General features: G+C 43.2%; 1 protein-coding gene across 3 annotated transcripts; it reads right to left on the reverse strand.

Moving 5' to 3' along the window:
• Nucleotides 1-1,148: 1,148 nt before the first annotated feature.
• LOC129837505 (palmitoyltransferase ZDHHC18-A-like) lies at nucleotides 1,149-15,742 on the reverse strand. Of its 3 annotated transcripts, none has more exons than XM_055903731.1 (9): nucleotides 15,609-15,742; nucleotides 14,021-14,181; nucleotides 13,634-13,783; nucleotides 13,414-13,551; nucleotides 13,236-13,287; nucleotides 12,603-12,705; nucleotides 10,179-10,291; nucleotides 9,666-9,768; nucleotides 1,149-3,403 (listed from the first exon to the last, which is right to left on the reverse strand). In XM_055903731.1, the coding sequence occupies exons 1-9, from the start codon at nucleotides 15,641-15,643 to the stop codon at nucleotides 2,954-2,956; spliced, it is 1,305 nt and encodes a 434-aa protein (XP_055759706.1). In that variant the 5' UTR covers nucleotides 15,644-15,742; the 3' UTR covers nucleotides 1,149-2,953. The 3 variants fall into 3 exon arrangements, with proteins under 3 accessions (XP_055759706.1, XP_055759705.1, XP_055759707.1); XM_055903730.1 differs by lacking the exon at nucleotides 15,609-15,742 and adding an exon at nucleotides 14,535-15,340; XM_055903732.1 differs by lacking the exons at nucleotides 13,634-13,783; nucleotides 15,609-15,742 and adding an exon at nucleotides 14,535-15,341.
• Nucleotides 15,743-17,101: the final 1,359 nt, after the last annotated feature.

Below are 17,101 nucleotides of genomic sequence, written 5' to 3' on the forward strand. Positions count from 1 at the left end.
TGAGTCTGGAAGGAGAGTTTGCAGTCTAGCCACACACCTAGGTACTTATAGATGTCCACATATTCTAGGTCGGAACCGTCCAGGGTGGTGATGCTAGTCGGGCGTGTGGGTGCAGGCAGCGAGCGGTTGAAAAGCATGCATTTGGTTTTACTAGCGTTTAAGAGCAGTTGGAGGCCACGGAAGGAGTGTTGTATGGCATTGAAGCTCGTTTGGAGGTTAGATAGCACAGTGTCCAGGGAAGGGCCGGAAGTATACAGAATGGTGTCGTCTGCGTAGAGGTGGAGCAGGGAATCGCCCGCAGCAAGAGCAACATCATTGATGTATACAGAGAAAAGAGTCGGCCCGAGAATTGAACCCTGTGGTACCCCCATAGAGACTGCCAGAGGACCGGACAACATGCCCTCCGATTTGACACACTGAACTCTGTCTGCAAAGTAGTTGGTGAACCAGGCAAGGCAGTCATTAGAAAAACCGAGGCTATTGAGTCTGCCGATAAGAATATGGTGATTGACAGAGTCGAAAGCCTTGGCCAGGTCGATGAAGACGGCTGCACAGTAATGTCTTTTATCGATGGCGGTTATGATATCGTTTAGTACCTTGAGCGTGGCTGAGGTGCACCCGTGACTTGGTAGTCTGTGGTCAGGCCAGGGTATCACACATGCACAAGACCCTTTTCATTATTGGATGTTCCCCAAGCAAGCACATGTGGTTATCATACACTTTCTCATTGTGTGTTCTTCATAAGAGGGAACCCTCCGATTATTTAATTAAAAGTGGCCATGTGCCAGTTTGGGAGCATTGTGGTCTGACCCAATTGGTCAGAGATTCTGTGTGCTCATAGAAAGCCTGGGTGTACAGTAGAAAGTGGAGGCTGGTGGGAGGAGCTATAGGACAACAAGCTCATTGTAACAGCTTGAATGGAATAAAAAGAATGAAGTCAAACGTGGTTTCCATACATTTGATGCGTTTCATACCATTCCATTCCAGCCATTACAATGAGCCTGTCCTCCTATCGCGCCTCGCACCAGCCTCCACTGAGTAGAATTGTCATGTCAGTGTTGCTACTGCAAAACCTCTCAAACGACAACTGAAGTGGAAAACAATCTGAACGAGACTCCTCTGAGGCAGGGGAAAAAACAGACAGAGTAGAAAGCTAATGACTTTTAATGAACAATGGTACAGTTCCTCCGTTTAATCCTCACAGAAATGATCTACAGGCTACAATAACCAAATCAAACAGCCCATAATAGTACAAGCACAGCTTATAGTCATAACAGTTGTAGGAGCGCTGAACATCTTTGATCCAAACGACCTAGTTATAAGGTTTCAAATGTTCGAATACACAAATGGTTGACTACCACACAGCGGTCCTCCACAACTACATACAGTTCATTTAACTATATTGAAGGAAAATTAGGCATCAATGGACCTACCCCAATTGCTCTAGTCTATAAAAAGGTACCTAGAACATAATAAAGGTGTTATGTGGAAGAAATAACGCCCCCTTGTGGCCAACGGCATTACCTTCAGTGTAATGTCACGTTACAGATTAGTAGTCTATGATAAACGACCAGTCCAAGGGATATATGGTTTCATGCCACTAGCAGCACAGGCAAAGTTCACTTCAAGGCATTGCCTGCAAGCGGTATCATCTTACACTTCTAGACGTTCTGTGCTTCAAACATGGTGTAAACCGTTACATATCACATTATTAATCTGTACCTTACTTCTCTATGAAAAAACAACATGTGCCATCACAGTAAAAATACATGAGGAAAAAGAGGGAACCAGTCGTCACATTTCAATATCCTTAGCAAGTTAATTGAACAGTTAACATTGTGTCAAAATGTATTAACCAGGCCTCCAAAACACCAGAAACTCAGCAGGCAGTAGTGGATCTGTATTTGGATCAGTGCTTAAATTAGAATAATAAAGGACAATCAAAAACGCAAGCTCACGATGAACTCTTTCCCTAAAGCACATGTTCATTTCGCTTGGACAGTCAAAGTCTAGTACCAGTCAGTTCAAACACAGAATACATTCACTATCACATTTACACACTCTCTCTTAAACACAGTGAGAAATAAATATACAAAAACAAGTCTGAATTTAAATCCAACAATCAATCTGAACACTTTGAGCCTAAGTAGAAGAAAAATAACAACAAAAAAAGAGGTCCAACAGATTACGATGTCAGTCATCAGCAACCTTGGGAAACAGCCCACTACAGACAATAGCTCGTCTCATCCAATCAAAATGAGTCAGTCTCAACTGCAGCCAAGGACTAAACATACGTAACAATATCCACAACATAGCCGATCCAAAAACCAGTAGAGTAGAACGAGGGAGTGGAACTTCAGAGCCCTTTCACACTAGGAGACCTTGGGTGTTTTCACTACAGCTAAGACCAAGAGCATAGGAAGCCAGGTAGACCACAACCTACTTATCCACTAACAAAAGCCCTCTCACACACCCCTATTCTGTCATAAGTGTATGAATGATTTGCATAAGAGGTAATACAACAGAGTACATAAAAGGCAAAGAGGCTGCTTACTTAGTTACTATACTGGAACACCAGCCAAGTGAGTACATATGGCTTGAAGCTTTGTGAAACAAATGTTCTATGAATCAGTGTGTATAAAACGTGTATAAAATCGGTGCTTGTCAGTGTTACCAAGTTTAACTTGCTGCCAGTAGGAGATCTTTCCTTTGAGGAATAAAACATTCTATGAAATAATGTTTACCAGCTAATTCATCACCAACAGGACAGGGGAAAACACTGGCTTAAGTCCTGAGTTCAGAAGAAGAAGCAGTACGTTTCATGAAAAAGTTAATGGTTAAAAAAAAAGCCCTTACAAAAGGTTAATGGCAGTTTAGCCACTAATGAGTTTCAGGGAGCTGTGTGGAAGGGGAATGTTCTCTGAAGCAGTCCTACTGGAGCCACTGAGTCTGCTCAGTGCAGTGGGATGAAGCCCATGTCAGGAGCGTCTCCCAGGATGATGGTATTGTGGGTGAAGGAGGGAGAGGGACTGGCCAGGCGGAAGGCCGGGTTGTTGGAGTGCAGCGAGGGTCTCTTGCTGCTGTTCACAGGCGGACATTCCATGGACGGGGCCTGGCGCCCTGAGCACCCTGTGGGGCGATGCCCATTGGCAGAACCAGAGCAGCCCGTGGGGGGAAACCCATTGGCGTACCCAGAACAGCCGTTGAGGAGACGCCCATCAGCAGACCCTGAGCAGCTCGAGGGTGGGGGCCCAGTGGAGGAGGAGGGGGCTGGGGACCTGGACTCTGGTCTGGCTCTCAACTCCTGGCCAGGGGCAGTCTCGGGGGTGCCAAGGGGCCACAGGCCCTGGAGCTCAGGAGAGCGGAACACCCTCTCCAGAAGGTCCTTAGTTCTCTGAGTGCACTGTGTGAAGAAAGGAGGAAGGCAGAGAAGTCAAGAAAAAGGGAAAAGTGAGAAAAGGAAACGTAAGAGAAGGAAAAAGACGAAGGGATATGAAGAAGTGAGAGACAGACAGCAATGATATGGCAGAACATGGTTAATGAAGGGAAAAGCACAGCTGAAAACAAGCATTAGTTTGGAGCGGCACAGTGAGATTAACGTAAGAGCAATAACCAGGTTAGGTGCGACAGCATGGCATTGTGGAGAAAGAGTGAGTTGTTGGTGACAATCCTGTTAGCACAGGACAGGGAGGAACAAAGGCGAAAGAGACGATTAGATACAAAGCTTGGGGAAGCTTCCCTTCCCTCCTGATAGGGGAGAGAGGGGATATGTAGGACAGGACAAAGTGTATGGTTCCCCTTGGGTCACCGGCATTGACAAGATGGGCTCGTTTATACCAGGGAAAGTATCCATTATATGCAACAGCAAGGAAGGCAATACTGTAGTAGTAGGGGGTAGAATGTCATTCGAGAAACATGAGTTACAGTAAGGCTACTTTAGTTTGGCTGCTGTGACATGAAGTTTATCCTGTCCATTGTACACTGCTCAAAAAAAAATAAAGGGAACACTTAAACAACACAATGTAACTCCAAGTCAATCACACTTCTGTGAAATCAAACTGTCCACTTAGGAAGCAACACTGATTGACAATACATTTCACATGCTGTTGTGCAAATGGAATAGACAACAGGTAGAAATTATAGGCAATTAGCAAGACACCCCTAAAGGAGTGGCTCTGCAGGTGGTGACCACAGACCACTTCTCAGTTCCTATGCTTCCTGGCTGATGTTTTGGTCACTTTTGAATGCTGGCGGTGCTTTCACTCTAGTGGTAGCATGAGACAGAGTCTACAACCCACACAAGTGGCTCAGGTAGTGCAGCTCATCCAGGATGGCACATCAATGCAAGCTGTGGCAAGAAGGTTTGCTGTGTCTGTCAGCGTAGTGTCCAGAGCATGGAGGCGCTACCAGGAGACAGGCCAGTACATCAGGAGACGTGGAGGAGGCCACAGATGAAAGCAGGTTCACACTGAGCACATGTGACAGACGTGACAGAGTCTGGAGACGCCGTGGAGAACGTTCTGCTGCCTGCAACATCCTCCAGCATGACCAGTTTGGCGGTGGGTCAGTCATGGTGTGGGGTGGCATTTCTTTGGGGGGCCGCACAGCCCTCCATGTGCTTGCCAGAGGTAGCCTGACTGCCATTAGGTACCGAGATGAGATCCTCAGACCCCTTGTGAGACCATATGCTGGTGCGGTTGGCCCTGGGTTCCTCCTAATGCAAGACAATGCTAGACCTCATGTGGCTGGAGTGTGTCAGCAGTTCCTGCAAGAGGAAGGCATTGATGCTATGGACTGGCCCGTCCGTTCCCCAGACCTGAATCCAATTGAGCACATCTGGGACATCATGTCTCGCTCCATTGCACCACAGACTGTCCAGGAGTTGGCGGATGCTTTAGTCCAGGTCTGGGAGGAGATCCCTCAGGAGACCATCCGCCACCTCATCAGGAGCATGCCCAGGCGTTGTAGGGAGGTCATACAGGCACGTGGAGGCCACACACACTACTGAGCCTCATTTTGACTTGTTTTAAGGACATTACATCAAAGTTGGATCAGCCTGTAGTGTGGTTTTCCACTTTAATTTTGAGTGTGACTCCAAATCCAGACCTCCATGGGTTGATAAATTTGATTTCCATTGATAATTTTTGTGTGATTTTGTTGTCAGCACATTCAACTATGTAAAGAAAAAAGTATTTAATAAGAATATTTCATTCATTAAGATCTAGGATGTGTTATTTTAGTGTTCCCTTTATTTTTTTGAGCAGTGTATTATGCTTCCAGTGACACCATCCCTAGTGAATAAATACAATCTTATTTACTGTACTTTTGAATAGGGTGTGTTTGTCAGTAAACATTCATGCCATATCCTCATTACACTGGGTTATATGATACTTTCCTCCCCCAATTGCATATGGGTAAGTACATTTCCTTATCAAATTGGATAAGAGACAAACAGACGAATGTTTAGGATTAAGGCTACCGTAACCTCTGACCTCACCACATGTACTCCGCTGCCCCAGGGCATAAGAGACAATGATTGATAATAGGAATAGCTCAAGTTTGAGAATATGATGCTACAGTTGTTCTAAGCTGTGTGTTCTACATCAAGTCATCAACATGACATCCACATGCCTAGAAAGGGCTGAGAGAAAAATAGGGATTAATGAAGAGGGAGATGAAGGATTATGTCTCAAATAGTGGCAGAGTGGCATGCAGTTCCAGAGGTAAGGCACATCATGATGCCCCACAACATACTATGGCTCAATTCACAACACCTTTCCACTTGCCCTAGTGAGTCAGTGACACTTGTTCTACTGAGTAATGAATACAATGTACTAACGGAAATTAAAACCCTACAATTGGATGGGTGATAAGCCAGTATCCCAACAGATATCTCACAAATTGTGATGTCATTTCACAGTTACTTATGATAGCAGCCACACATGATGAACATGCAAACTGAACAGATAACAGCAAAAATAAACGTGTGGTGATGGGTTGGAGCTTGAGCCCTACTCTTACCATCGACCCTCTACATGAGGAAGTTAACCTTCAGGCTGTGCAGGACAGAGCAAAACCCTGACAATTCTCCTCCTATAGTGGGGTGGGAGGAACACATCACAAAACTGGGAGTTAAAAGTGTTACACACTGTGGAGCACAGAGATTGTCAGTTTAGTTCTGGTATAAAAAGGAGAATCACTCAAATTGTAAAAAGCTACTAAGGGAAAAAAGGCCTCAGGACTGCAGGATAAACTGATGGTAATATGGAGTTACCGAAAGATTAAAAACAGAAAATCGTTGAATAAAAACAGGTAAAGATCATTACTAAGCCAAGATGAAGGAAACTTAGAGGCCAACCTTAAAAAAAAATATTTAAGATGGGAAAACTTTATAATCATGCCTCTACGATGCTTCATATTATAGGATAAAAATATATAATTCAGTGGGTGAAAACACACTTTGGTTATGACATTTCACTTCATTATGTTATAAAATCAATTTTACCAAGACAAATACGATTTTTCATGTTCCGAATCGTTCACTAGAGATTAGAGGGACAATAGATCGCTGTGTACCTGGCCATTAGCGAGTTTGGTAGGCTATTAAAGAGGAATGGTCCAAAATTCCTCCTGACCGTTGTGCAGGTCTGATCCGCAACCACAGAAAACGTTTGGTTGAGGTTATTGCTGCCAAAGGAGGGTCAACCAAGGGTTCACATAATTTATCCACCCTACACTGTGAATGTTTACACGGTGTGTTCAATAAAGACATGAAAACATATAATTGTTTGTGTGTTATTAGATTAAGCAGAATGTGTTTGTCTATTGTTGTGACTTAGAAGATCAAATTTTATGACCAGTTTATGCAGAAATCCAGGTAATTCCAAAGGGTTCAAATATTTTTTCTTGCCACTGTTCCGACAGGTGCATGATAATGGTCCATCCTAAATCAGAACTAATTTCACACGTATTATTTAGTATATTGTTGGGTTCTGAAAATATGAAATATACTTATTCATGTCACTGAGGGAGAGAGGGGAATGTATAATGTTTACAATCTGTCCCATGTTATTGTTAGCCATCAGGGATCCTATGGGAGAAGAGACACAGTCTGGTACTGTGAAGTCAATATGATAGCCGTGAGTTGGGGAGGAGTGAGCAATTTGGGGTCGAAGCCAGGTCAAATGAGGTGAAGAAGAACAGATATCACTAAGGTTCTGTCTAGCAACAGAGATGCATTGGCTGTTCAGATGTGTAGGAGGAAACTCAGTATAGGAGAAAGTGTTCAATATCAGTGCTTGTGTGAATATTTATTTTGTCTTATGCAGCTGTATGACCCAATGGGTGAATAAACTTGGTTTAAGCTTTACTAATCTTTAGAACCTAACAATATGTAAAGACAAAATTAAATTAAGAATAGTCTGATGAGTGACAATATTATCACTTGTGAATGATGCCCAGCATGTGCAGTAAGACAAGAAACAGCAACTTTTTCAAATCAGTCACACACATCATGTAGCCTAGCCCATAGGCCTATATGTTTTGATATGGTTTTTAACTAAAGTGGTCGAATAACTCCAAACGTAAACTACAGGCCTAGGACCCCTGGAACACGGTTAGAGAGCACAGTGAAACGTGTTCTTATAAGAGTTATGACCGGCCCCTATTTGAAAGAGGATCCCAGCTTCTTGTGGGGCTATATTTATTGCTCAATTCTTAAAATGAAGCACACAACCTAGCGTACATAGGCGGCACGTGAATTTGAGGAAGCTAATTTTCACCTTAAAAAAAATGCACCTTTATAATAAAGCATTCCATGCATCATCGCATTTGCAGACTTATGTAAGATACATTACAAATAATAGGTTGATGAGTAGATTGCATAGCCATAACATTAAAGTAGCACTGACACAACAAGGATAAATAGTGAATATGCACAGTACGCACTCACCAGGGATCGCAACTAAAGTTGCATAAATAACTGTAAAGCATATAGCATATAGGAGGACCGGTTTCTTTGTTAACTGCTCAACACAGAATAGCCACATAAGCGCACTCCCTCGAAATATCCTTTCAATTATATTCAGTTATGTTCAATTGTATTCTTCATACTATAAAATAATGCCACAGAATTCTAAGGAAATCGAGTCTGCTAAATGAACTAGTGTAGCCCACAGCCATATAGCATAGCCCAAGTTGAGGACAATTCAGAATATGCCATTCTGTTTTTCTGAAATAGACAGGTCTGAAGAAAATGTAGCCTAAGATAAATAATGGATTTATTGCGCTGGTGTAGGCTATGAATTTATTAGACTTTTTAAAATGTAGATGTTCCATGGGTCTGCATCAGTTGCTTGTAGGCTATGCGTGAAAGCCAGGAGACACTAAAAGTGTTGATGTTAATTAAATGGTCAATTACAGTAAAACTGGCAGTTATTTGCATGACAATCACCAGCTGACAATTTCATCACTGCCACAGCACTATTTTAGAGAAGAAAAAAAATTCTCTGGACTCTACTGATTTAGTCCCCCTAATTTTGACTATCCTACAGGGTGAAAACTCCAATACATTTTGAACGAATTATGATAGAGGCATAAGGTTTGGACCATTTGTTATTTTACCAATTGGTCAAAAGATGAGTTTTTGATTGGACACCCCAAATATTGTTTTGGGAGTCCAAACAATATCGCTGCTCCTAAGAGGCGCAGCGGTCTAAGGCACTGCATCTCAGTGCTAGAGGCGTCACTACAGACCCTGGTTCGATTCCAGGCTGTATCACAACCGGCCGTGACTGGGAGTCCCATAGGGAGGCACACAATTGGCCCAGCATCATCCGGGCTAGGATTTGGCCGGGGTAGGCCATCATTGTAAATAAGAATTTGTTCTTAACTGACTTGCTTAGTAAAATAAAGGTTAAATAAAATAAATAATCAAGACAAATTAGATGAACATAATGCAACAATATAAAGTGACTTGAATTTTCAAAGACCTGCCTGTAAGTGAATACAATATGACTGGTGATAAAGTACTTAATAAAAAAATATCTATGTAAACCCAGAGTTCACCCATGTAAACCTAAACTTTCAACCGTTTTCTGAAAGCATCTCTGTTGCAAGAAATTAGCTTCTACAAACCTCAGCCATTTAATTTCCATTGTGGATATCTACACTTATAGCCTGGTCCACACAGGTGCAATAAACACGAGTGTGGAAACCGTTCAACTATACAAACTTGCAACAACAAAAAACATAGGGGTACAGCTAAGAGGTAGTTCCGATTCAGGTAAATACCAATTATTTAAAAATCAGGTAAAAAAAGAAAAAACACTAAAAGCAAGACGTAATGTTCATGGATGCAGTGTCCTATCCCTAATGTGCATTATAAGAATAGAATGTGCACCATCCTCCCTCTTATGACACAATATGTAACATACTATGGTAAGTACATTTGGAGAAGGGGGGGGGGGGGGGTCTGAAGGGAATATAGTGGGCTCATGCAGGACAGGCACAGGGGCAGAATCTCAAATGCATACTCCTCGAGTCCACTCTCCTGAAGAAGGTGAGAGGACACGAGGAGTATACAATTGAGATTCTCCAAGGGTCAAGGTGAAGACTTTTGAACTACAGCACGGTCAGGACATGTAGCCACTAGATGGTGGCCCTACCATGTTTGTGTCATTCTTGGCCAGGAAAGGGGGCCGCCCCATGTCCACTGCAACAGCAGGTGGAATGTCTTCAGGGGGCAAAAAGCCTCTTCTGTCAATTAGACTGAAAGACATGAGAGGAAAAGAGAATGTTAGAAAGATACATAGACAATTTCCATTCCCAAGAGGACATTTCATTGTATCCTTGAGGTACTTATTTTTTATTTAACAAGGCAAGTCAGTTAAGAACAAATTATTTTTTACAATGACGGCCTACCCCGGCCAAACCTGGACGACAGTGGGCCGATTGGGAGTCGCATAGGGCAGCGCACAATCACAGCCGGATGTAATACAGCCTGGATTCAAACCAGGGACTGTAGTGATGCCTTTTGCACTGAGATGCAGTGCCTTAGACCGCTGCGCCACTTGGGAGCCCAAAGTTGGGAGCCAAGTTTAACGAAGGGTGAACTGAGATACATTTCATTTGACAGTAGCAACTTTGACTGATGTGGGGGTTTAGCCATACATACTGACCTGGGGGGCATGGGCCCACACAGCGTTGCACAGAAGTTGGTAAAGATGTTGTCGTAAGTGTAGGGATTCCCAGAGTCCTCTGCACCTCTTTTACTCGACCAGGAGCCTTTTATCTGCACAGGAAAGACAAAGTTAAGAAGCAGTCTGGAGACCAAGCAGGATCAAACATTCAAGTACTGTATATTTAGGTGATTAGGATGTGTAGTGCGGCCTTGGTAGTCTAGCAGGAATACCGCTTCCTCCGGCACAATGTCTACCGTGCCTGAATAGGTTGAAATCTGTCCACTTGCCCTTTCACCCAACTACTCTTATCTTCGACCTCTGTCTCTCTCACCATCTGTTCAATAACATTTTAGAAACAATCCTCAAAAAAAAGTGTGTAGAGTACTAAACAAAATATAAAGTCAGCAAAAAAATAAATGTCCCTTTTTCAGGACCCTGTCTTTCAAAGATAATTCGTAAAAATCCAAATAACTTCACAGATCTTCATTGTAAAGGGTTTAAACACCGTTTCCCATGCTTATTCAATGAACCATAAACAATTAATGAACATGCACCTGTGGAACGGTCGTTAGGACACTAACAGCTTACAGACGGTAGGCAATTAAGGTCACAGTTATGAAAACTTAGGACACCAAAGAGGCCTTTCTACTGACTTTGAAAAACACCAAAAGAAAAATGCCCAGGGTACCTGCTCATCTGCGTGAACGTGCCTTAGGCATGCTGCAAGGAGGCATGAAGACTGCAGATGTGGCCAGGGCAATAAATTGCTATGTCCGTACTGTGAGACGCCTAAGACAGCTCTACAGGGAGACAGGACGGACAACTGATTGTCCTCACAGTGGCAGACCACATGTAACAACACCTGCACAGGATAGGTACATTCGAACACTACACCTGCGGGACAGGTACAGGATGGCAACAACTGCCGAGTTACACCAGGAACGCACAATCCCTCCATCAGTGCTCAGACTGTCCGTAATAGGCTGAGAGAGGCTGGACTGAGGGCTTGTAGGCCTGTTGTAAGGCAGGTCCTCACCAGACATCACCGGCAACAACATCGCCTAAGGGCACAAACCCACCATCACTGGACCAGACAGGACTGGCAAAAGGTGCTCTTCACTGACGAGTCGCGGTTTTGTCTCACCAGGGGTGACGGTCAGATTCGCATTTATCGTCAAAGGAATGAGCGTTACACCGAGGCCTGTACTCTGGAGTGGGATCGATTTGGAGGTGGAGGGTCCGTGGTCTGGGGCGGTGCGTCACAGCATCATCGGACTGAGCTTGTCATTGCAGGCAATCTCAACGCTGTGTGTTACAGGGAAGACATCCTCCTCCCTCATGTGGTACCCTTCCTTAGGCTCATCCTGCCATGACCCTCCAGCATGACAATGCCACCAGCCATACTGCTCGTTCTGTGCGTGATTTCCTGCAAGACAGGAATGTCAGTGTTCTGCCATGGCCAGCGAAGAGCCCGGATCTCAATCCCATTGAGCACGTCTGGGACCTGTTGGATCGGAGGGTGAGGGCCATTCCCCTCAGAAATGTCCGGGAACTTGCCTTGGTGGTGGAAGAGTGGTGTAACATCTCACAGCAAGAACTGGCAAATCTTGTGCAGTCCATGAGGAGATGCACTGCAGTACTTAATGCAGCTGGTGGCCACACCAGATACTGACTGTTACTTTTGATTTTGACCCCTCCTTTTGTTCAGGGACACATTATTCCATTTCTGTTAGTCACATGTCTGTGGAACTTGTTCAGTGTGTGTCTCAGTTGTTGAATCTTATGTTCATACAAATATTTACACATAAGTTTGCTGAAAATAAACCCAGTTGACAGGGAGAGGATGTTTCTTTTTTTGCTGTGTTTATTATAGGTAGCTAATCTTCAGTTACTTGTGAAGCCTCTAATTTCTCCAATGCATTAATAAGTTCTGTCCTGAGTAGCAACCTAGCGGTGTAGCAACCAAAAGCCCTGGTCTTCCATAGAAAACCTATGTAAATTACCATCGCCAAAACAGGCCAAACACTTTTTTTAGACAGAAGGTTTGGACTTTAAAATGTGTTTAGCATGATCAAGTTCGATCCCCACTTAATTATTTTAAAGTTCGCTACAAATCGAGATATTATATTAAATAGGGATCCAGTCTGACTACTACATTTGTCGTCACACAGGACCACGTGCTGACAGACCATTCACAGGCCGGCAAGCTATGAGGAGGCTCCGTGTTGACTATCAAGCAGGATGAAAACAACTACGTTGACCATGATCCTTAGCGTTTTTTGGTGCCATTCAGCAAAATGGGGCGCTTCAAATTCAAATAGTTCTGGCCTCATACGCCATCTGGAGTTTTCTATAGGAATACGTGGATGATGTCAGCGCTATCACTATCTACTATTTTCAAGATCTATGGTTGGTACTTACATCTTCATTTGTTGTGAGGTTGAAGGCCACCAAGTATGTATGGAAACCTGAAAGCCCCAGAATAGACCAAATGGAGAAGAAGCAAATAACTAGTTCAACCACAGTGAGAGGGATTGTCAAGGCTTCAACATACACTAGCAAAGGTTATCAACAATGACTATCAATAACAAGAGCTACATGATCATCAGAAGGCCTTATTGTGTAATTCTTTGGGAATCACAATCAGAATCACAATATTATAGCCATGAAGGCCTAACTACTGGTTTCCCTGAACTGCAATTATACCATATTACTAACTGTTCTGGGTTTAGAAGAAATCACAAAACCCACTATTGTAAACCACATAATGTGTCTAGCCAGCCAGTGTGACAACATTAGGGTGCACACCTGCTTCTGAAGTTTTGCCATCTGTCTAAAAGCCACAGGCGTACACCATTGCCAGTGTGTGAAGAATGGACTACAGGGAACTGATCCTATTAGGAATGAGTGGGCTTAGGCCAAAGTCTTAGAACCAGGAACAAAATCCTTGTCAACTTTTATCTCTGGGCTAAGAGCGAGAGCAGCAGTGTTGTCATCTAAGCCACTACAGGGATTGTAATGAGATAGAGAGAATGTTTGGTGTGAAAAGGATATCTGGCAGGATTCTCCTGTAAGGCCAGAACTAAGCCATTCCCTCCTTGGGATCCTGAAAAACAGGAAGGTAAAAAGTCAGCAACCCAATACGAACACTCGACAGTTAATATTGTCACGGAACAGCAGGGAAAGAAACAACATAGTGCATTCGTGTTTGTTTGCGAGTGAGCATACATACGTAGCGTGAGGTGTGTGACGACACAGCCGAAGATGAAGGAGGTGTGGAAGGAGAGAGAGACTATGAAGCTGTAGAAGAAGCGGTAGTTGCGCTTGCCCACACAGTTCCCCACCCACGGGCAATGGTGATCGAACCGCTCTGAGGGCAGAACATTAAAAAAAATTGAGATATGGCATATTTGGACACTTTGAACAACAGTCACTACCCATACAGTCCTTACCCACACAGTTGTCACACATGCTGCAGTGTGAGGTCCGAGGAGGGCGGAACATCTTGCAGGTGAAGCAATACTTAAGCTTCACCACCTGCTGGTTAATGAGGATTTCTTTGGTGCGCGGAGGGGGATGGTACGTGGAGGAACCTGAGGTGTCTTGAATCAGGGGAGGGTTAGAGGGAGGGATCGATTCTCTGACATCAATGCAATCATGTTGTTGACATCAACTAGATCACATATGAAACAAAATCTTAACTGAATACACATGCTGCTGAAGGATATTAATCTGTACTATGACCGCCACTGAAACAGTTGACCCCAGACATACCCCAGCTGGTCTAGTTCTTCAGCCATCACCCCAGTCTGTTACACTATATCCTAAGTCTATCTTACCTATCTGCTTCTCAATGTCTGCAGCCTCATCTGGCAGGGTCCTAGGCAGGATTCCAGGGTCTGTAAAGCTGGTCTGCAGTAGGGAGGTGACCACAAACACAAACAACACTCCACCAATCACAGGTATGCAGACGGTCAGGTGAGTCACCAGGAATGGGCAACTGCAGGAGGACAAGAGTGGATATGAGAGCTTGTCTGTCCCTGGCCTTGAGTGGTTGAGACACCCATTCTAATAGGCCTACTGTACAACTCTAAAATCTACATGAGCCAAAGACAAGCTCAATTCAAATAGACAAAATAAACAAAAGCAAAAACAGATTTTTAGGTAGGTATGTATGGCCCTGAGCTTCACTGTTAGTTAACTGGTCAGCAACTTTGAATAACCGAGGAAGCCTACTCAACGAAGTAATGTTAACTACCTAGTTAGCTAAGCAACTGACGTTAGATGGCTGTCTAGACTGGTAACGTCAAGTTAAACAAAAGCGAAGCAATATTATGATGCATAGCCACTTACTCGAATGCAAAGAAAAGGCCACTTGTGACAATGATAAGGCCCAGTGTCAGAGGCAGGATACCACTTTGTCTGGCCAGAATAATCCGTCCATCGCAATAAAAGCGATTTTTCCCTGGAAATACTTCCCATTTTCTCCGAGACCTCTGCACATTATTTTCGGTACAGGGTTGCGTTGACGAGGGTGTTGAAAGTCCCCGTGGGTCAATTTGCTGGTACTCACAGTTTTTCATAATGTAAAAGGGTCCGGTGATCAAATTAAGTTAGTTAGCTAGCTACAGTAGCTGTTTACGTTAGCTTACTAACCACCGGGCTGGCTAACGTTAGGTATTTATTTAACGTTAATCGAATGTTTCTGCTAGTTACGAGATCATTAAGCGATCATGCAAGCAAACAAGTTAACGTTAGCTAACTATCACTATTCTTCTAGCATTTTATTTCGCCAAGTACCAAGCTCATTGCAGCCAAAACAGCGACCGCGTAGCCATTCATACTAACGTTAGTTAGCTAGCCATCGACACGCCACCAAAATGTAGCTAGACAGCTTCTGTGTCTCTCACACACACACATATATATATATATATATATATATATATATATATATATATATATATATATATATATATAATCGTTCGTTGTATGCTACTGCCAGACTCCACTATTTAGTCATTTGCTTCACAATTAACGACAAGCTTATATTATTTTCTAACTAGATAAATGCTCAACAAGCGGTGTGGCCATCTTTGCCTTCCGTCCAAAATAACTCAATACTGTGCAACTGCAGCCTGCATTTCGAGGCGTTCCTGCATCTGCCTGCCGAACACATACCCTCACGGTCGTTAATAACATAACTGCGGGAAACCAATACCCGACATACCAACGTGTTCTCATCCCTCGGCGTCCTAACCTGACGAATGGACATAATAATAATTAATTCCTTTAATTAAAACTTCTTAGCGATAGCACCCTTTTTTTGAATTTTCGCCTAAAATGACATACATAATCTAACTGCCTGTAGCTCAGGCCCTGAAGCAACAATATGCATATTCTTGGTACCATTTGAACGGAAACACTTACGTTTGTGGAAATGTCAATTGAATGTAGGAGAACATAACACAATAGATCTGGTAGAAGAAAATACAAAGAAAAAACAAAACGTTTTTTTTTCTTCCACCATCTTTGAAATGCAAGAGAAAGGTCCCAGTTCTAGCCATCACTCTGGTAATTCCGATGGTGTCCACAAGATGGAAGCAGTGTATGTGCAAACTTTCAGGCGGATAACTTGAAGTATGAGCATTCTCCATGACATTTAGTGTGAAGTCACCCAGCTACATATGGGCAAATCGTGAAGGAGACAGTTGCATTGATATGCCATTTTTCTGCAAGAACATCGTCACATCTGTATACTTCGACTTTGATTTAGCTTTTCCAGTATTAGTAGCCATATTATAAGTTCAACATTTGCAAAACAACCAGTTTTCATAACTTCATAACTCTGAATATTCTTAGAATTTTTGTCCAAAAGGAAAAGGCATGCTGTCGCAAACGGTTAGCACCTACATTTTGCGACAGACACGGGGTTTCTGGATAATCCCGTAAAGCCCAGCTCATTGGCTATCTAGCTAGATTTGTTTGACCCCGATTGGTGCTTATTTGACAAAGTTAGAGTTGTTCAGGTGAAGACCGCCAGCGTCATCGGCGTGCCATGAAGGCGTCGCTCTCTGACCAAATATGGTGTCCTATAGGATATACTACACCCCTAATGATATAGTGAAATCTTGTTACGTTCTAGTATCTCTGAGGAAAACATGAGAAATTGATTTGACTCGTTGACAGATTCCTTTCTAGGCAAATTGAACGAGTGGAAATACAAAATCGATCGTGCATGCTATATGGACCTTTTTACGATATGAAATAGGATTTTATCTAGCAAAACTACACTTCATGTTATCTCTGGGACCCTTGGGATGATAAATCAGAGCAAGATTTCAGAATGTAAGTAGGTATTTCACCTTCAGAGGTGAATTTATCAAACCTATCGCAGTGAAAAAAGTGTTTTGTTGTTAGGAGCTCTCCTCAAACAATAGCATGGCATTTTTTTCTCGCAGTAATAGCTACTCTAAATTGGACAGTGCAGTTATATTAACTAGAATTTAAGCTTTCAGACGATAAAAGACACTTATATGTACCGACATTTGTTGTTTCTCTAAAATCTGTATTCTTGACACAAGGCGCTGCACGATTTACAACTGTCCCGTTGACGGGATGCCGATCCCTAACCTATACAGCAGACGCGGAAGGTGTCTGTAATGCGTCTTTCTTTTCACCAACGATTTAAGTTGGGCCGGAAGGTAGCGTTGGGCCAGTCACCAAAAGGAAAATACTTTAAGTGTTGCAACCCCTGGAGTTGGATCCCACTCTGTGTATGGGTTTTTGTTTCGATGGTGCTTCAGTCATGTTAGGGAACAGAGGAGGGGTACATGTCCTACTAAAGCAAACATTTAAGCAAGCGGTATATGTGCATTGTTACTCCCACCGTCTGTATTTAGTTCTGTGCATCACGGCAAAAG

The sequence above is a fragment of the Salvelinus fontinalis genome, chromosome 38 (genome assembly GCF_029448725.1).
Source record: "Salvelinus fontinalis isolate EN_2023a chromosome 38, ASM2944872v1, whole genome shotgun sequence".
Lineage (NCBI taxonomy): Eukaryota > Metazoa > Chordata > Actinopteri > Salmoniformes > Salmonidae > Salvelinus > Salvelinus fontinalis.

Coding starts and splice junctions, on each gene's coding strand:
- LOC129837505 (XM_055903730.1), bottom strand. CDS start 14,764: ATGAAAAACTGTGAGTACCAGCAAATTGACCCACGGGGACTTTCAACA. Junction 13,784..14,020: donor AGACATTGAGAAGCAGATAG/GTAAGATAGACT, acceptor CCCTGATTCAAG/ACACCTCAGGTTCCTCCACG. Junction 13,288..13,413: donor CGTCACACACCTCACGCTAC/GTATGTATGCTC, acceptor CCTGTTTTTCAG/GATCCCAAGGAGGGAATGGC.